This window comes from Microtus oregoni, unplaced genomic scaffold (assembly GCF_018167655.1).
Source record: "Microtus oregoni isolate MIOR12 unplaced genomic scaffold, Mior012 000004F_ref0000308, whole genome shotgun sequence".
Lineage (NCBI taxonomy): Eukaryota > Metazoa > Chordata > Mammalia > Rodentia > Cricetidae > Microtus > Microtus oregoni.
The window spans coordinates 41,687,645-41,710,229 of NW_024543063.1; the positions used below are offsets into that span (position 1 = coordinate 41,687,645).

Sequence of the window (22,585 nt, forward strand, 5' to 3'; positions counted from 1 at the left end):
ATGGGACAAGGAATATGGATTCTGGGGACTGACCAGATGGCCCAGCGGATAAAACCACTTGCCACCAATCTAGGCAACCTGAGTTTGGTATCCATATCCACATGGTGAAAGGAGAGAACTAGCTCCTACAAGTTGTCCTCTGACTTTTTTAATATATATATACACACACACACACACACGCACGCACACAGAAATAAGCATATGTAGAAAAAAATTAAAAGAACATGGATTTGGAAGGGGGGGATCAATTAGATTGGGGATTGAATCCATTCCTTGACTTCACCTGTGTGGCCTTGTCTGTGTGAGTTACATGTTAGTTATGTGGTGACAATAAGCATCCATGTCTAAGAACTCCAATAAGATGGTGTGTATGAAACATGTGCTGACAGACAGGCAAGCCTTGCCTTGAAGTGGCTGTGAAGGAGCCGTAAAAACAGAGACTGCTTCTGACCTGGGAAACAAAGTCTTAACCTCAGTTAAGGCCGAGTGTGGTCAGGGCCAGTCCCATTGTCCATCCTGGTTATCAGTATGTCCCATGCTGGCAAGATGGCGTACTGTAAGTTGATTGCCACCAAGCCTGAAACCCCCCAGGTGGAGGAGAAAGCCGATCCCTGCAGGTTACCCTCTGACTTCCACGTCTGCCCACTGTCACGTGCTCCCTGCCCCTAAGTAAATGTTGTTTAAAAAATTGTTCTAGGGCTGCTGGTGCCATGGTTCATCAGGTAAAGGCATTTGCTCCCTAGCCTGGCAGCCCAAGATCAATCCCCAGACCCTCGTGTAGGAGAAAGCTGAGCAGACTCCTGTGGGTTGTCTGTTGGTCTCTCCAGGCTCTTCCCCTCACAGACACACAAACAAATAAATGCCGAAAAAAGTAGTTTTAAAGAATCCCGTTTCTGTCCTCCTCAGTCACTGGTGATGTGTTGATGTAGGCTTGAGGATGGTGAGTATGTCCTTGATGTATAATTCATAATGGACGTGGAAAGCTGTCTCTTGCATCCTGAGGATTATGACGCCTTGTTCATAGGGCCGCTTCTGATCTCCCAGTTGTTAAAATCCTGTATCCGAGAGCATGTGTGGTTTTTGCTGCTTGTATTCACAGAACTCTTTTCTCCTAAATAGTGTGCTGAGCAAATGGGAACCATTATAGATAAGTCTTATTAACTCAAATCTCAAGAAAATTGGAGCGTTGAGAGGCAGTTCTGAAAAGGCCATCTTTTTGGTCAAGGGTTTGATTTTGTGAAAAGCCTATTCACCAACTACTTGTGTACCCCTGCAGAGATTTTCTTTCCTCTTTCACATGTGCTATGGGAGGCTTGAAAGAACTATGTGTTGTTTGTACTTTCAAATCTGTGTGCTATAATTTGGGGGACCAGAGCAGAATCATTTTGGCAGAAAGGAGAGAAAATGGCGGCCTCTGTCCCCAGTGAGCTGTTTGTTTTCTTTCCGTTGAGCAAATGCCTGGAAGCCCGGCCTCTCTCCTGTGTCAGTCACAGGCAATTAGGGCTAATGGCTCAGCATGTCTTTATGTGGGGTGTGTGTGAGGGTTTACTGTTCTCTGGGATTGGGCTCTTCCTGTTTCCAAGCAGTTGGAAAACTCCAGACTCTGAAAACGCGCTTTATTCAACAGTCCAGGGAAGCCTGCCCCCACTCACCCCCCTTGCCAGAGGCTAAAACACTTTTCTGAGGTAGAATTTAGACAGTGACTTTTTCTTAGAGAATTTAGAATGTGACAAGGCCCATGCATGTTTGTGTGCGGGAGTGTGTGCGTGTGTGTGTGCTGCTACCCACTTTTATGTATAGAATATTCCAGAGAAGAGTTTGGGAGTCCCGGTTTTCCAGGAGTACTCCTACCTCTGTATCTGAAGGACCAGGTCAGTGCCCAGGGCATGCCACTCCTCTTGGAGCGGGCCACCAGCACTGCTGAGCGCATGGCAGTGCAGACAGCAGGCTTTTTGGTTGGCTTTGGTATTGGAACCCAGAAAGGACATAGTTTCTACAGCGGTCCTCCCAGTTTGTAGACCCAGTGCCTTCCTCCCTCCATTGTTTCTAAGTTGAGACCCAGGCAACAAGATGGTGAACACAGTCTATTATATTACCGTAAATACTAGAAGAGGAGTGAAGTGCAGCTCCATGTGGGGCGCCGATGGGGACCACAGAATACCTTTATCACTTATGAGAATCTAGAAAGGAAGCGTCTAAGCTGACGTCTCTAGTGTCCAAGTTACAGACAGGTCAATGCCTTTGTAGGATGATATGCATTTTTTTATTTAAAAGTTTTTCATTACATTTTTTTCATTACATTCTTTTTAAAAGCATGTGTAGTTGTGTGTACAAAACATACAGAGCTCAGAGGACAGCTTTTAGGGAGTTTCTCCTTTTCTTCCATCATGTGGGTTCTGGGAGTTGAACTAAGGTTGTCAGGCTGGTGGCAAGAGCCTTTCCCTGCTGAGCCATCTCACTGGCCTGCATTTTTCCACCAGACAGGATAGTCGTTACTGTTTAAGGGACGGCAAGTCCAGGGCTAGGCCCTGCAAATGGACAGCTAAGCAAGAAACAGTCTGTGAAGTCTGTTCTAGTCCCACTGAATTCTCTCTCTGGCACCAGATTCGATCCCTTGCCTTCGTTGAGAACTGATGCCAGCTCTCATTTCTATATCTTGAGCCCACTGTAGTAGCTGTGTAGCTTAACTCAGCCTAAAACAGAACCATTACCTGACCCATCCTAACTTGTCCTGCACATAGTACACCATTGGCCCAGGCGACCACCAGGCCATTGGTCTGTCTTTTTTTTTTTTTTTTTTTTGGTTTGTTGAGTCAGGGTTTCTCTGTGTGTTGCTCTGGCTGCCTGTCCTGGAACTCCCCTTGTAGACCAGGCTGGCCTCGAACTCAGAGTTTCCACCGACTTTTGCCTCCTGAATGCTGGGATTAAAGACTGGTGCTACCACCATCCAGCTATCTGTCTTTCTTTAGACTAACCTTTTAAAGTAAAACTTCTAAGCATGACCTTTCCCACTTGGAGTGCCACAGCAGCTTCCTATTGTCTTTAGGGATAAGTTTCCAAATCCTTAACTAAGCTGCAAATCTCCGACAGATGGGCTCCACCTGCCCCAGCCTCCTGTGGAAGCCGTCCTCCCTTTGCAGTCTCAGTCATAATAAAGGCCTTTGGTCCAACCCGACCCATGCCTGCCTCCTCCAGGCCGAGGGGCCTCCCCATGACAGTCTTTCTCAGTGCTTCTTCAATGTTGTTTTACATTTAATTCCTTGTGTTTCAGGGTAATGACAGTCCTCAGGGAAGCAGTCCTTCCCGACCCCTGGTAGACAAGGTTGAATAAGGCCATATCTCCTCTCACTCTTGTCATTGCTTGTTCAAGTCCCTCATCATTCTGGGCTGTAGGTGACTAGGAGCCTGGCACAAAGTAGGCCCAGGACCTACTTGTAATGAATACTTCTAAGTGCTGTCTTTCTCCTCCCCCATTTCCTTCCCCCTCCCTTTAAAAAAAATCTGAATTAATGCTCTGCTTCACCGATGCTTTAAAGAAAAGGCATCTCTAAAAGAATATTGCATTTTTCTTCATTCGCCCTGTTGACCGGCCTTGGGCTCAGTGGTGTCTGTCACAGATCACAGCCCACCCCTTCATAAAGGCTCCTCATCTCTGGATTCTCCTCAGCTTAAAATATTTTTAAGCTAAACTAGATTGTTTGCTTGGGCCTCAGGCTGACTCCTCCATCTCATCTGCTTTATTGAATGATAAGGAGAGAGGAAGGGAGGGAGGGACGGAGAGAGAGAGAGAGAGAGAGATTTATTGGGGATTCCAAGAGTTGCCACATTGGTGCTCTGAAGTTTCCAGCAGGAAAAACTGGTCACACACATCTGTGTGCTTCCAGGCCAAGGGCTTCTGAAACGGGGACTGCCTGAGGCCAAATACAACATTCTTTATTCCATTTCTCTCTGTCTGGAAATCCTTTTTTTTTTTTCTTTTAACCTAATTAGCCCCAGAGAAGCTACTGGAAGGTGTGGAATTTCCAGGTTATAAGTGTCTATTGAAAGAAGGGGTGTTGAACACACGTGAGGTAGTGGCCCAGGCAGGGAGTAGAAAGCGTGGCCACTTTGGTCAGTTGGCCCTGTGTCTGGTTTTTGTCAGTGTTGAGCCCACTCTGGAGACTGAACACCCATGAGCAGACCATGTGTACATAGCTTTGACAAACCTCCAGCACGCCTCGGTCTCTCACTCTCAGAGTCCCTCACACAGAGGCGCATTATTTCGGCCTGGCAGCTAGCGCATGGCTGTGGTTTCTTACATAAGAGAGTACGTTGTGTTTGGACTGCCGGCTTACCTCAGCTCTGCCATTTCACACCATCCTTGTTCTCCCCAAGTCGTTGGCTGCCCTGTTTCCTGCCTCAGAGTAGAATTAATGGGGTGGTGTTTTCACATTTGCCATCTGTTCCCGTGCCCGTGCTGGAGACACAGAGGCTTCTCTAGGTAGACCTTGAGACAGCTTTGGGAGAGTTCTCTGATATTTTGTTTGTAGAGACACCAAAAGGGATGGGGGAGTTGGGAGCATCTCTGCTAAGTTATAACTAGTCTGGACCATGGAATCTCATTCTGCATTTGATTTTGGCTTAAGCCAAAGTGCTTCTCACTCCGAGCGTTTATAGTGTTACACAAGGTATAAATGAAGAACCTGCTTTGGTGGGGGATGCTATTGATTTATTTCTAAATTTTTAACCTATGATGAATCTTTATATTTGTTTTACCTTCTGCTCAAGGTATCACATACATATCTAGATGCTGTGGCAATGTCATAGACACAGAAGTTACTAGAAGCTAAGAAACTTCTCTGTTTCTGGGCACAAACTCTTAACAGTTTGGACCATGGACCACATTTTGAGTGTCTTGGGATTCACAGATTATATCGGGAGACTGTGCTTTTTTCTCACCTTTTGTTTTGTGGAATATAACTTTGTTTTTGACGCTAAAAGGATTATTACATGCATAGATAACTCAAATAGTGCGTGTTGTCTTCTTTCCAAAAGACTCTGCTGTCACTAGTGGACTCCGGGAGCCATGAGCTGTTCCTCTCATATCAAAATTATGTGATCACATGTAATCCTTAGGCCATTTACTATGCTTTCTTGAGAGCTCCTCAGGAATGAGGGGTATTGTGCCCATCTTGGCACCCTCAGCATCTTCCGTGGTGTGAGGAGACGGAGTGGCAAGTTTAAGTAGATAAGGGACTCACATTCTTACTTGTCCTTAGTATTTTAATTTCCATTTGATCTTATAAAAGACCATTGAGCTGAACATGGTTCCTCACACCTGTAATCCCAGAATTTAGAGAAGCTGAGGCAGGAAGATGGTTGGATCTGAGACTAGCCTAGGCTAGAGTAAAAGACCCTGTTTGAAAAAGCTAAAAAACAAAACCCACAAAACAACAGCAAAGCAAAACCAAACAAGATTTTTAATAGGCAGGGTTGGGGATGGGGTGGGGAGTATAGACACAGCACAGCAACAACAGATATTTTTGTGCATCTTTTGTCATTTTCCTGACCATTAATAGTAGCCACCAGATGGAATGCACTTTCACACTGACTTGGGGATCGCTGAGTTTAACCCAGAGATCATTTTGTTCATTCTTTCTGCAATATGAGTTAGCTGCTTTTGTTTTCATGCCCCAAGTGAGGACACCTTAAACAGTTCACCTGGGGTGACAAATTTTGACACCAAGATTACAGATATTGACACCAAGGGGACAGTTATCAACATGGGATAAACATGTATCTATCAGATTTTTGTACTTATAGAACTATTAAAAGCCTGTAGATAAAAATGGTGACTAGGAGGCAGGTGAGATGCCTTAGTTGGTAAAAGTGCCAAGCCTGAACCTGAATTTGGTCCCTGGAACTGGGAAGATGGAAAGAGAGAACGGCCTCCCGCAAATTGTCCTCTGACTTCTTTACAAGTGCCTTGCAGCTCCCCAACCCCCAATAAATATGTAAATGTAAAATTTTCTCCCCAGAGACCTTGAGGCCTAAAATACTTTGAAAGTCTTACACACCCCTTTTTGATGCAGTGTCCGTGTACAGGAATACCTAGTCGTGGTCACATCCACATAAACAGCCATGTGGTTTTCTGTTATATGAATAGTGCAAGTTTACATGATCTTGTTTCTCTACAATTGCAGCTGTGCTGCTCTCAGGCCATCCCCTGTACACAGCTTTTTGTACACATGCTTATTTCTGTGAGAGCTGTAATACCTGGGGCTGGTAAGACCTCCAGTGCAGTGGCAAAGCACTTGCTCAGTATACATAAGGTCCTATATTCGATCCCCAACACTGCCCTGAGAAAAGGGCAGAGGCAGTGATGCCTAATTAATGGTGTTTTGTCAGGCATGGTAGTGCACATCTGTAACCCAGCACTCATAAGAAAGCAGATCAAAGAGGAGCTAAGTGTGAGGCTAGTTTGGTATAGACAAGGTCTGGGGCAACCTGGAACGAGATTCCATCTAAACAAAACAAAACAACAAAACATAAAAACAGACCAAAAAAAAAAAAAACGAACAAGAAAAGCAAATGTCCTTCTGGAAGTGAATTTCCTGTACCCAGACCTTCAACTTTGGGGACCCCTCTCAAATTGCTTCCTTGGGTCAGCTATGGGGGACCCTCTCAAATTGCTTCATCAGATCTTCTTTGGGTACACATATGTGATCTTACTACAACGCACATGGTTGGCTCTTTTTCATCTTTTTGTGGTTTGAATTTGAATTTCTTTTATTATCATTGATACTCTTTTTAATATTTTGCTTTTTTATAATGAATTGCCTTATTGGTGTAATTTTTGTTCCACTTTTTCATTTGGCTATTTGTGTTTCTCTCTATTTATTTATTTATGTAAGTACCCTATTTGCATATATACCTACATGACAGAAAAGGGCATCAAATCTCATTATAGATAGTTGTAAGCCACCTTGTGGTTGCTGGGAATTGAACTCAGGACCCGGTAGAGCAGCCAGTGCTTTTAACTGCTGAGCCATCTCCCTGGCCCCCTTAAAATTTCTTTTTTTGTTTTTGTTTATTTGTTTGTTTTGGGGGGGTTTATTGTTGTTTTTTCGAGACAGTTTCTTTGTGTAGCTATGGCTGTCTTGGAACTCCCTCTGTTAACCAGTCTGGCCTTGAACTCGCATAGATGCACCTGCTTCTGCCTCTAGAGTGTTGAGATTAAAGGCAAGTGCCACCACAGCCCTAGAGTGTTTCTTTCCTTTTAAAAAAGACTTATTTATCTTGCTTTTGAGTGTATGAATCTTTGTCTATATATATGTATGTGTGCCATATGGTGCCCTGGAGGTCAGAAGAGGGCAGTGGGACTGAAATTGGAGTTATGGACAGTTGTTGTGAGCCATCATGTGGATACTGTGGAACTGAACCCAGGTCCTCTACAAGAGCAGCAAGTGCTCTTAACTGCTAAGCCACCTCTCCATCCCTTTGTTTTCTCTTTAGCCAGCAGGATTTGTTTGCTTGTAACAGGATCTCTTGTAGCTTAGGCTGGTCTTGAATGTGTTTTGTAGCCTACGCACATGACTTGAACTCCATATCCTTCCTTTGCCTCTTGAGTACAGATATTGCAGATGTAGCTTCATGATTCTTAATATGTGCTAGATAATGTCCAATGATATATATTGTCAAAACTTTTTCCCAGACTGTAGCTTATCTCATTACTTTGTTTATAGTGCCTTTAAAAAAAATGGGTCTAGAGAGATGTTTCAGCGGTCTAGAGCGGTCTAGAGCAGTCTAGACCATCTTCAATTTCTAGCATCCACAGTGGCCCACAACCATCCTAACTCCAGTTCCAAGGGATCTCTTGCCCTCTTCTGACCTCCATGACACCAGTCATGCATGTGGTGCACATACATACATGCAAGCAAAACATTCATACTCATAAAATTAGACAGCTTTTTAAAATTTAAAAATGATAGCCGGGCACGGTGGTGCATGCCTTTAATTCCAACACTCAAGAGGCAGGTTTTCTTTGAATGTGAGGGCTGTTAATACCCATTGCTTAGGTAAATAAAACAAGCATAGTAATGACTAGAAATAGTCCATACTCTTTCTTTTTTTAAAAAAATTATTTATTTTTATTTCATGAGCATGTATATTTTGCCTGCATTTACATCTATAAAAGTGTCAGGTCCCCTGAAACTGGAGTCAGACAGTTGTGAGCTGCCGTGTGGGTGCCGGGAATTGAACCTGGGTCCTCTGAAAAGGGCAGCCTGTGCTCTTAACTGCTGAGCCATCTCTCCAGCCACATCAATACTCTTAGTAAGAATGTAGTTTGAACATTTAACCATGTAATTTTATAAAGGTCATTTAGGAAGAACCCTAGTACTAACCTGAACTCCTTGTCATTATCAGCACATTCCCAGTTTTGCTTTTTTTTTTTTTTTGGTGAAACTGAGATCTGTCCAAACACAGGATCCGACTAACCAATGCATTGATCCGGATGGTTTGACAATATAATGTAATGGCAGCTAGTGGGTAGCTCATTTCCTGATGATTTTTAATGGAGAATTACTTTTGGAGGGAATTTCTGCATGACACTGAGAGCTCAGCCCAGGGCTTTGTGCATGCTAAGAAAGCAATAACAGAGTTCTTGATATGAAGCTTCCGCTGGCTCAGGCTATCGTGAAGTCCTGATCCTTCTGTCTTTGCCTCCTGAGTGCTGAGAGTCCATGTAGGCACCACACCACGCTGATGGTAACCTTTTAGATAATGGTGTAGAAAGTTAATTGACATCATCCTAAGAATGGGATCGAGGATTTGTCTTGGCCTTTAAACTCTTTAATGTGGAGATTGTGGGGAGACTGGGGATCAAGGGTAGAAGATACACAACAGAATAAAGGAATGAAGGTAAGAGAAAAATTACCTTAAGACTGAATTAAATGGGAAACTTCTTAAGTCTTCAAAAACAAGACTCAGTGTGGCCACTATTCAGTCCGGTGTCACTCACTGAGGGCCAAGGAGCAACAAGTTGGGTAGTGACCTGAAACAAACTCGCTGCTGTGAACACTGTTTCTGAGAGCATCAAAGAAAGCTGTTCAGTACGTAGATAGAACCTGTGTGACCCGGATGCAGCGCTGAGCAAGACCCACAGCAATGGATTGAAAAGGCTTTTTATCTCAGTGTGAAGAAGATGCTTATAAGGGACAGAAACTCAACCCCTGGCAGGGATATGCTGACAAAAGTCAAAGCCAGTATCGTTTTCTTGGCATGAGGAGACCAAGCCAAGATAGTCGGGAGGCTTAATTTATGTGGGTCAAGCAGAAGCAGGAGGCTCGTGCACGGCTGGTGACAGAAGTGACCCACTGTGCTGAATGAATGAGGGGAAGGCTGTGTGGCTCGTGAATAGCTGTGCAGGTAAGGGAGGAGTGAGAGTTCTCAAGGAAAGGGAGGCAAGCCAGGCCGGGGGTCAGGAAAGACCCCACGGTCATTTAATCTGAGCAGGGGTCCGGTTTTCAAAGGCTGTGTAGATAGTAACAGGTGGAAGGAAGGTCTGGTCCTTCGTTGTTTCCTAGCAAGTCAGTTGAGAAGGTTCATAAGGACACAGAGTAGGGCTGGACAATAGCAGTCCCTGAAAGAGTGACTGTTGCCATCAAAGATGAGAGGGCAGATCTCACCTAGGCCTGTGTGCTAAAAGAGCAGCCAGAACCGTGGGCTGCAGGGGAGAGGAGGGGAGGGGTAGCTCATGTGTCTTGGCAGTTCTGTACCACTGTGTGGATTAAAGGCATCCATTGCCTGGAATTTCAAGTATCTGCCTATCTTCAGATTAAAATATTAAGCAAGGCATAATAAAACCATTTCCTTTGTTTCAAATGGAAGCTGCATATAAGATGAGTTATATACTGAAAGGGTTTTAGGAATAAAAGAAAAATATGTTCAGGGTTTTTGCTTTTAACTTTTTCAGTGAATTTTATTAGTTGTTACATTATGATTCAGGGTCCCAGGGTAAGGACTATCATAAATCCAGGTCCCCTTTTTACTCTCTGAGGAGAAAAGAAAAACAGAACAGAGGAGAGGTGGGCGGAGCCAGGTCAGCTCTTCCCAGGAAATGTGCCCTCTGCTCTGCAGCCATCCCAGCTGAGGCCCATGATACGGGGCTAAGGGATTGTACACACAGGGGAACCACTCACACAAGTCACCCAAAAGCCTTAGCAGTCATTGTCGTCTCCCAGCAGTGTGGCTCCAGGGAGTTCTGCCAGCAGCTCCTGGTCTGCTTATGCTGTGGGTTGGGTGTTTCGTAGTTTTTTATTTTAGTCTTGATGTCTGCGGCCATGGTGCTGACTCCTAGACTGCCCCGGAGCAGCACTAGTTCAGTGTGACCCTTAGCAGAGTCACCAGTGCCAGTTGTTCATTTTTTAGATCTCCGTTTGCTACAACAGATACTCTATCTTTTAAAGAGGGGTGTTCCAGACCGGGTTTGGTAGGACATGACTGTAAGTCCCAGCACTCAAGAGGCTGAGGCAGAGGATGGTAAGGAAAGTTTGAAGCAGCATGGACAGGGTTTCTCTGTAGCTTTGGAACCAGTTCTGGAACTAGCTCTTGTAGACCAGGCTGTCCTTGAAGTCTCTTAGAGAGAGTCACCTGTCTCTGTCTCCAGAGCGGTAGGATTAAAGGCATGAGCCACCACCCGCCCAGCCTGGGTGTGGATAATTTCTATGTGAGTAAGTTTGAATGGGGTAGTTCCTGTCAGTGTTTCTTTTCTTTTCTTTTTCTTTTTTTTTTTTTTTGGTTTTTTTTTTTTTTTATCTTTTTAAAAGCCTACCTGTCTCATGTGTCGGCAACTCTGCCAGTCTGGTTTTTATTTATATTTTTTTAATTTATTTATTTATTAAAGATTTCTGTCTCTTCCCCGCCAATGCCTCCCATTTCCCTCCAAATTTTTTTTTTTAGGAATTCATTTTAGAAAGAAAACATTCTCTGTTTCCATTGTAATCTTTTTTTAAGATGTATTAATTTATGATGTATAGTGTTCTGCCTGTACACCAGAAGAGGGCACCAGACCTCATTTTAGATGGTTGTGAGCCACCATGTGGGTGCTGGGAATTGAACTCAGGACCTTTGGAAGAGCACTCAGTGCTCTTGACCTCTGAGCCATTTCTCCAGTCCCTCCACTGTATTCTTTTTTTTTTTTTTTTTTTTTTTTTTTTGGAGACAGGGTTTCTCTGTAGCTTTTTGGTTCCTGTCCTGGAACTAGCTCTTATAGACCAGGCTGGCCTCGAACTCACAGAGATCCGCCTGCCTCTGCCTCCCGAGTACTGGGATTAAAGGCGTGCGCCACCACCTCCCGGCCCTCCATTGTATTCTTAAGGAATCTTTGATCCTATAATACCCAAGAAACACCGATTTGAACAATTCACAGAGCAGCTGGAGAGATGGCTCCTCAGAGGTGAGGAGCACATACTGCTCTTCCAGATTGCGATATGATGGCACACCACTGCCTGTAGCCCTAGCTCCAGGAGGATCCAGTTCCTCCATCTGGCTTTCTCGGACACCTGCACTCACTTGCATATACCCTTACACAGACACATAATAAAAGATAAATTTTTAAAAAAAGAAAAAAAATGATCATGGCATGCAAGCTTGTGCCCAGGGGGATTTCCAGTGCTCTCTGTTGTGAAGGGATGCACAGCAGTCTTGTCAGGAGGGTTCCAGCAGCAGCATAGAACTGGTGTGACGCTGGGCTGACCAGTCATCTTTGTGGTGAAATGTGTGAAATGTCATCTTTGTGGTTTTTGTTTTGTTTTTCTTTTGAGCCCATGGACAGTGAATGCCTTCCTTCCTGCCTGAGACTGTACCTTTCAGCTGTATGTGTCATGCCTCCCCTTGGTGTTATTTTCCAGATGGGAACAAAGAGAGCTGCCCAATGGACGTGTCTATTATGTTGACCACAATACCAAGACCACCACCTGGGAGCGGCCTCTTCCTCCAGGGTAAGGCCTGAGACTCTGGAATGGGTACCAGGGATCTCCCATGGGGGAGTCTTTCACTCTGCCATGCTGTCTCAGTCATCCCCTGTCTTTCTTTGCTGGCTTGCCCCTCCTTCCGCTCTCCCCTGTCTCCAGCCTGTCCTTTACTCCACATGCATTGTATTGGACTCGACTCATGGCAGGACCTTCATTATTGTGTGATAGTCAGTGCTGACAGGGCTGTTGAGACCTGGAGACAGGTCTGAGGAAGCCTCCTAGATCTCGGGGTCTCAGTGGCCTTACCTTTATCTTTCCCTCTCTCTTTCTTCCTTTCTTTCTTTTTTTTTTTTAAGATTTGTTTATTTACTATGTTTACAGTGTTCTGCCTGCACACCAGGAGAAGGCACCAGATCTCATTATAGATGGTTGTGAGCCACCATGTAGTTGCTGGAAATCGAACTCAGAACCTCTGGAAGAGCAGCCAGTGTTCTTAACCTCTGAGCCATCTCTCAGCTTTCCCTTAGTCAGCTTTCTGTATGGAGACACCTTTGTGAGGATTGGCAATTCAGCAGTTCAGTTCCTTTCTTTAGAGGCAGCAGACATTTACCCTAGTTTGGGTTGGTCTCTCTCTCTCTCTCTCTCTCTCTCTCTCTCTCTCTCTCTCTCTGGTTTTTTGTTTGTTTGTTTAATTTTTTTTTAGGCGATTTCTCTGTGTAGCCATGGCTGTCCTGAAACTCGATCTGTAGACCTGGCCTTGAACTCACAGAGCTCCATCTGCCTCAGCTTCCCGAGTGCTGAGATTAAAGGTGTGCACCACCATCACCTGACACCCCGTATCTCTTAATGACTTTTCCTATCCAGTCCCCTTAATTTAGTCTTTGTTCTTAGGATATACTATAATGTTTTAAAAGTTTCTGGGGTTAAATAGGGCATAGGGTAAGTAAGAAAGATGGCCACGGACTAGGGAAGTTCTCAGAGATTAAGAGCACTGACTGGTCTTCCAAAGGACCTGGGTTCAGTTCCCAAAACCCATATCAGGTGACCGACTACTCATAACCACCTGTAATTCTAGCTCTAGGGAGTCTGATTTCCCTCTTCTAGACTCTGGGAGCAGTCACACATGTGCACACCTACACACATACATATAAATGTAAATTAAAAATCTCTTAAAAAAAAAGAAAAAGAGGAACAGGACTCAAAGCTGGAGAGATGGAACAGTTGGTAGAGTCCTTGCCAGGCAAATATGAAGACCTGAATTTAGATCCCAACACCTGTATAAAAGCCAGTGTGTACCTGTAAGCCCAACACCGAAGGGACAGAGACAGGAAGATCCCTGGGGGCCACTGGCCAGCCAGTCTAGCTGAATTGGTAGGTTCCGGTTCACTAAAATACCCTGCTTCAAAAATAATAAGGGGAGCAACAGAGGAAGACACCAATGTCAACCTCTGTCCTTGTACATATGTGCATATACATGTGGCAGATATGAACATGTACACAAATGTAACATGTATACAAATGTACATTTCCATGTACAGCCTGCCCCCCAAAGCAGGTTGCTCCTAATTTCTCTGGGCTTGGTGAGAACACAGTGAAGTTCTCCAAAACCGAAAGCCAAGAAAGACTGTGCAAGTTCAAGGAGAAAAGGGGTTTGATTTCCTGTCTGCCAGGGACAGAACGTTCTTTCCACATGTGTCTCCTGGTCTTGAGAACTTCCGAAAGGGAATGAATTCTGCTCTCAAGAAAGATTCGCCCTCAGCCCACCTAGTGCAGCCATGAAGAGCGCCTGCATAAATATGAACACCATCCTCCCAGTGTACCTAGGGGAAGGATGGTGGCTGTGGGGCTCTGGGAAGAGCCTCTGTGCTTTGTTAAGTGTGTGCCAGGCAGTCCCCACCTCACTGTCTGGCTCCACAAATTTCCACAGGCCTGCTGCTGTTGCTCCAGTTTCCAGCAGAGCCTTTGGTTTTCCTTCTTGCTTTCCTGGGAGTGGTGCTCCTCATCCGTTATCCCTAGTGCTCGCTCTCTTTCCTGGGAGTGGTGCTCCTCATCCGTCATCCCTAGTGCTCGCTCTCTTTCTACTTGGACTCGACGTCAAGTGAAGGCTACCGAAGTTAAACATTGGCTTCTTAGTTGTTTTTTTTTTTAAATTTCCACAATTTATTGTGGGAATGGTGGAAATTTTTATACTGTTACGGAAATTTTCAAGTATAGAGAATGGTATAATGAGCCTCACATAGTCGTAGGCAGTTTTATCTGTAGCACGAGTTGTCCCCTTATAGCAGCATGTGGGTGAAATCAAGCCCTCCACCCATTTTTGTAAATATTTTCTGGGAACATGGCCATATTCATTTGCTAACCACTCTCCTTTTTCCTTTTTTCTCTCCTTTCAGTACTAGGGATTCACACTCAGTGCCTTGGGTGTGGTCGCCATGGTACCTCTGAGCCACACTGAGGTTATGGGAGGGTTTTTTGTGGCTGGTTAGCAGGTTGGTTGGTTGGCATTTTGTTTTGTTTTTGAAACAAGGTCTCTCTATGTACCCCTGGCTGGCCTAGCACTCAGTATGTAGCAGACTGGCATCTAACTCAACATAGCTCTGCCTGCCTCTGCCTCCTGAGTCTAGAGCTAAAGCTGTGTGTGCATCACCACATCTGCCCCGAGTGGTCCCGAGTCTAGAGCTAAGGCTGTGTGTGCGTCACCACATCTGCCCCGAGTGGTTGGGTTTTTGAGACAGGCGTCTCACTCTGAAGCCCAGGCTGTTCTGGAACTCACTTTGTCTCATTAAGTAATGAAGGCTGCCCATGAACCTTTAGTGATTCTTTGCCTCAGCCTCCTGAGGGCTGAGTTTATGTTTCTAATGGTTGCTTTTATTCTTCAAGCAAGCATAATCAAGTAACTGCAACACAGACTGTACCAGAAAGCTTTAAACATTTACTTTATAGAAAACCTTTCCAGTCTGTGATCTGTAACCCTCATCCACTTTCCTTAGTTTTCTTGGTTTAGGTTATTTTGAGGCAGATCATATACATTATCATTTACCCATATTTCAGTACACACTTCTAAAATATGCCATTAGCCAGGCATAATGGCACATACCCTTGATCCAGAGCACTTGGGAGGCAGAGACTGGTGGATCTTAGTGAAGCCAACCTGACCTGCAGAGTGAGTTTCCGGACAACCAGGGCTACATAATGAGATCTAGTCTTGAAAAGACAAACAAACAAACAAACAAAACAAAAACAAACAACAACAACAATAATAACAAAAAGTCACTAAGGTAAAATCTCCATGTTGTTAGTATTTGTGATGGTACATCAAAATTACAGAACCAGACCACTTCATAAGCAGAAAAAAAAAAGATTTATTGGGGCTCAAATTGCAAAGGCCGTCTCAAGGTGGTGGGGAAGCAGAGAAGCCCATTTGTATGGCAGCAGGGGAGAGCCTGAGCTGATACATACTGTTCGTATTGATCCAGAACTAGGTGTCTTGTGGTTGACCTTTCGGGGAAGCTTAAGGGAGGTTCAGCTTTTCTAGTAAATGGAAACCTTTAGGCTTGTCTGCCTGGTAACAGTTCTGTTTACCTGACCTAAGTTCTGTGTAGGACTGCCACCAGGACTGCCATGTTGGCTGAGATGGGGCTTTGGTCCTGGCAGTTAGCAGTATTTATTGTTCCATATCCTCCAACACACAGTCAACGTTTGTATTTCCCTAAATGTGTCACAGGTCAAGTGTTGACTTAACAGTATGACTTGCACTTTTAAACTTTAGAACAAGAATGCTGTAAAATGTACTGTTACTGTCTCTGAACCCTCTGGTCTATAAGAAGTATAGATGTTGTTTGGGCTTTCTTTTCCTTCCCCCTCTCCTTTCCTTTCCTTTTCATTTCCTTTCCCTGCCTTTTCCTTCCTTCCTTCCTTCCTTCCTTCCTTCCTTCCTTCCTAATTTCCTTCCTTTTATTTGAGACAGGGTTTCTCTGTGTCATCCTGGAACTCGCTCTGTAGAACAAGCTGACCTCAAACTCAGAGATCTTACTGCCTCTGCCTCTCAAATGCTAAGATTACACATCATCCCTAGTTGATGTGTAAACATTGATCTATTGAGCATTTTGGAAGAGCTAAAGTAAATATGGGGTTCTAAGAATGACTAGGGTCTTACTATTCATTACATATTAAGATGGGACACCAATCAAGCTTTCTTCTTTCTAGGATAGGGTTTTTGTGACTAGATTTTTCTTTTCTTTGTGGTTTTTTTTTTTTTTGAGGCAGACTCTCATGTAGTGCAGGGTGGCCTCAACCTTGCTATATAGCCAAGGCTGACATCAAACTTCTGATCTTCCTGCTTCTGTTTCCAAATGCTGGGATTCCCAGTATGCACCGCCTCACCTGGCTTATGCAGTTTTGGGTCTCATGAATGCTAGGCAAGCACTCTACCAACCTAGCCACAGCTTGGCTCCCAGGATACTTTTAATGTTCTCATGGGAGAAGCTCATCTTGGTACCTAACACAATTCTTCCAGAATTTTAAGTGAAGGGTTCTTACTTCTTTGTATAGTAAGAAACCTAGAAAGAACATAAACAGCCGGGCGGTGGTGGCGCACGCCTTTAATCCCAGCACTTGGGAGGCAGAGGCAGGCGGATCTCTGTGAGTTCGAGACCAGCCTGGTCTACAAGAGCTAGTTCCAGGACAGGCTCCAAAAAACCACAGAGAAACCCTGTCTCGAAAAAACAAAAAAAAAAAAAAGAAAGAACATAAACATTTAACATAGTTAATAACAGAAGTTTCTGCCCAAGGTAGCATGAGATACAATTATGATCAACTTTAAAATAGCAAATAAAACCATTATCTCAGCAAACCTACTGATTGAAACAAGATTAAAGCCAGGTGGTGATGGCATATGTTTTTAATCCCAGCACTCGGGAGGCAGAGACAGGCGGATCTTCAGGAGTTCAAGGCCATCCTAGTCTACAGAACGAGTTCCAGGACAGCTAGGACTGTTAACAGAAAAACTCTGTCTTGAAAAACCAAAAAAAAAAAAGGAAAGGAACAAGATTGAATCAAATACTTGTATCGGCGTAAATAAATGCAAGGCAGATATTAAAGAATATATACAGCTTTAATGGCTAAATAAACCTACAGAACCGAGGTTCCTGCGTAGCACAGGAGGCAGGAAAAGGGACAAGCCGCCTCCCACGCCCGATTTATCAGTATACATTCGCCCGAGGCAAACCCGCCCCCTAAAGGGGCTGGCTTAACCCTACAAATACTTGATCTATTATGGCTACCCTATTATAGCAAATTCCTGGCAGCATATGTGCAGTGCAGTCCTTTTATTCTGGAGCACAAAGTATTGGGCCTGTAGCCAAGGCTGCATCAGGTGCTCTTTGGTCCGACCTGAGCAATGCTCAGACCAGAGCTCGGCAGGGGGGAGGGAGACACTAGCAAGCCCCACAGACAGTTGTAGGAGGGCTATACTTACATAGGAGGATGGCATCAGTGGAGGTGCGGTGGGAATATGAAAGGTTGTAGGGAGTGGTGCATGAAACCGTTTGCCAGAGTGGAAGATTCAAGTCAAACTGGATGCTCCAGGTGTGCCCTGTCAAGCCTTTGTTTTTGGTGCTCGGTGGAGCCAGAGCGAGTAGGCTAACTCATCTCTGTTCTTAAAGATTATGACTCCTCTCAAGATTTATAGGGAAATAAATAATGAAATTACACAGCTTAGAAGTTTGAAACTTTGGAATAGAGAGATGTTAACAGCTTGACAACTGTTAAGAGTACTTGCTGTTCTTCCAGAAGAGCTGAGTTTGGGTCTTAGCACCCATGTCAGCTGATGTACAAGCATCTGTAACTTCAGCTCCAGAGGACTCTGTACCTTCTTCTGTTGTGGGATATTTGAGCACAGAGGACTCTGTACCTTCTTGCTGACACTCCCAAGACTGCCAATAAAGTTTACTTTGAATCAGACAGCAGAGCTAGCTACTAGCTGGCCAAAATTAGCCTTACAGGGTGACCTCCTCTCTCTTTCTCAGTTGATCCACAACATTCTTCTGGCCTCCTAGAGCACTCGTACACATGTGGCATGTGAATGTGCACACACATGTGCATACACACACGTGCACACACACACACATGTGCATACACACGCATGTGCACACACACGCGTGCGCACACACATGCACACACACGCACATGCACACACATGCGCACACACACACATGTGCACACACACACATGTCTTAAGAAATTTGAGGGCTGGAGAGATGGCTCAGAGGTTAAGAGCACTGCCTGCTCTTCCAAAGGTCCTGAGTTCAATTCTCAGCAACCATATGGTGGCTCACAACCATCTGTTGTGAGAGGTCTGGTGCCCTCTTCTGGCCTGCAGGCATACACACAGACAGAATATTGTATACATAATAAATAAATAAATATTTTAAAAAAAAGAAATTTGAAATTCACCCAGCAGATGACTTCTAGGTAAACATGTGGACTGAACATGTATTTATCCCATTCTTCCTGAAAACTTGCTAAAATGGCAATAAATTCATTTTAGGAAAAGCACAAATGTTCAAAAATAAGACATAGCCAGGCATGGAAGCACATGCCTATAATCCTAGCATAGGCCAGAAGATCAGAGAAGTTGAAGGAAGGATGAAGGAAATAGAAGGAGAGGGAGACAGACAAACAGACAGCACACAGGAGATAGTGACCCAGGTGTCTTTGCTGATAGGCAGGTGGTAGAGCTGAGGAAGCCTGCGGTCTGAAGGTCTGGCTGGATCTCAGCACAGAGCACCAAAGACCCGAGGAGGGTGTGTATGAGATGAAAGCCTGGAGGTCACCTCACGGCTTCTTTGCAAGAGCAGTTCAAGTCTCAGGCTGTCTGTCATCTTTCCCATTCTGTTGCCTCATGTATATGTTTGAGCACATGCATCCTGCCACATGTGCATACACACAGACATACACACACACAGACATGACTGTCATTGGCCCTGAAAACTTCTCAGAGAGCCAGACCATCGTTAGGGGCACAAGTCATAATTGTAGCAACGGATGAACTGAAGAAACCATCCTTAGGTTAAAGACTGGAGGGTTTTTTGTTTGTTTTGTTGTTTTTTTCTGTTTATTTGTTTGCTGGAGAAATTGGCCAGCCTATAGTAGGAAAACTGCAACTGATGTCCAAGGACCCTCAGATGGGCTAGCGGAGCCTCTGCCTCAGTAAGACATGTGCAGCCTGCAGCTCCTACCTAAGTACTCAGCCTGCTCCTGGCTCATTCACAGTGATTCTCCTGTCTCGGCTTCCAGAAAACTGGGATTACAGACATGAATCACCATTCCCAGCTTCTAAATTTTAATTAATATCCTCAAAAGTTTGGGGAAAATGAAAATATAGCCTTGGTATAGAGCAGGAGATTGTGAATCTCTTCCTGCTTACTGAACTCTGTATAAATAAACACTCTGGTTGATAGTCAGGCTGCAAGAGTCTCCTGATCATCCTTCCCTCATGACACTTTACCTCCTCCCTAACCACTGGCAGTTAATGTGTGTGGCAATAGAAATAAAATCAAAGCCAAGTATAGTGATAATATACTTGTAACGTTAGTTCTTTTTGTTTGCATATTTTTATTTTATGTGTGTGAGTGTTTTGCCTATGTGCATATATGTGCACCACATGCATGTCTGGTGCCTAGGGAAGTCAGAAGAGGGTGTTGGATCCCTAAGACTGGAGGTATAGACAATTATGAGTTGCCATGTGGGTGCTAGACTTGAACTCGAGTCTTCTGTGAGAGCAACAAGTGGTTTTAACGAGTAATGAATCAACATGGCAGCCCAATAATCTCAGTTCGTGGAAATAGAGACAAGAGGATGAGGCATTTAGGCCATCCACAGCTTCATAAGGAGTTGGTACAGTCTCAGCTACACGAGACTATGTCAAAGTAAACAAACAAAAAGAACCCAAAACTTATTAGAATGTTTGGAGACATGAAAATTAGAACGTAAATTTAGGGAAGCTGGTACCCCAGTACGAGACCAGACAAACAGAGAATAGGGAGTGACTGTTGTAACAAAAATAGGAAACTACCAAACCTCGGAGCTGCCAAGATGGGTGAAAGTGCTTGCCATTAAACTCAGCAACCTTACTTCAATCCCTGGAACCCGTCGACTCCTGAAACTTCCTCTGACTACCATATGTGTATATGTACACTGTGGTACACACATGTGCATACATACACATACACACACTAAAATGGCCAAGACCAAAAACACAGATGTCAACTTATGCTGGAGAGTTGGGGGATAAAGGGAACACTCCTGCATTGCTGTGGGGAGTGCAAGCTGGTACAGGCCTTTTGGATGACAGTGTGGCGATTTCTCAGAAAATTAGGAAACAACCTTCCTCAAGACCCAGAAATACCACTTTTTGGTGTATATCCTAAGGTTGTTCAACCATGCCACAAGGATATGTGCTCAACTATGTTCATAGCAGCGTTGTTTGTCATAATCTAAAAAATTTTAAAGAAAAAAATGATTACACAGAGAAACCCTGTCTCAAAAAAGGCAAGAAAGAAAAAAAAAAGAGCTGGGCAATGGTGTTGCACACTTTTAATCCCAGCACTTTGGAGGTAGAGGCAGGTAGATCTCTGTTGAGTTCTCGGCCAGCCTAGTCTACAGAGTTCCAAGACAGCCAGGGTTATCACACAGAGAAACCCTATCTCGAAAAGCAAAACAGACAAATAAACAATAAAAAAAGAAAGGAAGGAAGGAAGGAAAGAAAGGAAGGAAGGAAGGAAGGAAGGAAGGGAAAAAAATGAGGTGACATGGTGGTGCACACCTTTAATCCCAGCACTCAAAGACAGAGGCAGGTGAATCTCTGTGAGTTCAAGACCAACTTGGTTTTCATAGTGAGCTTCAGGACAGCCAGGGCTACATATGAGACCCTGTCTCAAAAAACCAAAATGAAAAGAATTGCCAAAATGGAAATGCGAAGCATCCTGATTAGCAGGGCCCACATCCAGTACTCAGCCTGGAAAATGAAGAGTGACCCACCCAAGCCACATCTAATGGAATCTCAGAGTGCCAAGAAAGATGTTGGAAGCTTCCAGAGGGGAAAATAGGGTACATAGAAAGGACTGGGAGTCGAGAAAGCCGCAGCAGCAGCGGAGTGGGCCGTCACAGCGAGGATGGAAATAGCTTCCTTCCCATTTTTTTAACATCCCTCAGATAGGGTGAGTTTCAGAAACTTGACTTTGGAGCCTTTACGTGGGAAGTACTGTGTCACTTACTTCAGCAAATGAGAGCAAGCTGACCCAGAAGAGAGGATGGGTGCAGCACCCAGGGTACCCAACCCAGAGTCCATTGAGAGCCCTGTCAGGAAGATGGGGTGAGACGACTTGTGACAACAGTGGAGAGCAGAGTGTTATGGACATACAAGAGCCAACATTAGAGGAAGAGTATGGGAGACCCTTCAGCTAGGGAAGTAATGACATCAAGAGATAGCCTGTCCTTTTAGAGAAATAAATCACAAAAATTCAGGAGCCAGGAAGATATCTGATGTCAAAGCCAGCTTGATCTACAGAGTGAGTTACAGACTAACCCAGAGTACATAGTGAGACTCTCTCTCAAATACAAACAAATCAAAACCCAGTCTGACTTAGGCTTTGTAGGGACTTTATCAGCTCACGTGATGAAAAATTCTAGATGCCCTGACTTCTAATGAAGCTTGGATCTTGTGTTTAAACACTATAGCCCTAAACCCAGCTTTTCTCCAGTGTTTGTATCCTGCTGTCTACTGGGCCAACCTCACTGTGCAGCTGAAAAGTGAGGTTCAGAAAAGATGGAAGACTGTTTTCTCCCCTAGGATTTCCCAGAAAATACCCTGAGGTTCATGCCTACCTGTGGCCCAGACAACTAGTCAATTCCTTATAAGACCTCCTAAGACTATGTTTAGAATTTGGTGGGGTAGGGTCATGGGGCAGCAAAGATGGTGAGGTACCCATCTCAGCATGAGCACCTTGTTTCCAGGTGGGAAAAACGCACAGACCCCCGAGGCAGGTTTTACTATGTGGATCACAACACCCGGACAACCACCTGGCAGCGTCCAACCGCTGAGTACGTGCGCAACTACGAGCAGTGGCAGTCCCAGCGGAACCAGCTCCAGGGGGCCATGCAGCACTTCAGCCAAAGATTCCTCTACCAGGTGAGAGGGCCAGGGCCTGCCAAGCCTGGGTGACTCGCTGCGCGAGCCTTTGCAGATGCACTCACTCTGCGGTGCTGCGACACTACAGACCTCCCTCAAGTCTCTCACTTAGTAACACTGTGCCTGCCTGGGATCAGTGAACCAATGACCAATGTGTCTGAAGCTGGGTTTGCCATCGTTCTTTTCGTTTTCGTAGTGGTCTTGGCTCCCAAACCCGGAAGGCCTCAGACAGCTTTCTTTGGCCCCTTTTTTTTTGTCCAACTTCTCTATAAACTTTAAAAACATCTATGAGAAGAACCTTCTTTTCTTCTGGCCCAGATGTCAAGTTCTCTAATAGGTTGTCTAGGTAGGACTGGAAGAGTTCCGGGTTCTCTTCTGCTTGGTCTTTCTGCAGTTTTTCTTTTTGCCAGCCTCTCTCATTTTAGCAAGCCCTTGGGGTAGA

General features: G+C 44.6%; 1 protein-coding gene across 4 annotated transcripts in view; it reads left to right on the forward strand.

Annotated features, from left to right (window-relative positions):
• The window catches only part of Wwp2 (WW domain containing E3 ubiquitin protein ligase 2), a 118,305-nt gene that overhangs the window by 78,769 nt on the left and 16,951 nt on the right, over positions 1-22,585 (forward strand). For all 4 annotated transcript variants that reach the window (XM_041650062.1, XM_041650064.1, XM_041650063.1 and 1 more), the window contains 2 exons: positions 11,892-11,981; positions 21,969-22,143. In XM_041650062.1, coding sequence (XP_041505996.1) covers positions 11,892-11,981; positions 21,969-22,143 — 265 coding nt within the window. The remainder of the gene's footprint in view (positions 1-11,891; positions 11,982-21,968; positions 22,144-22,585) is intronic.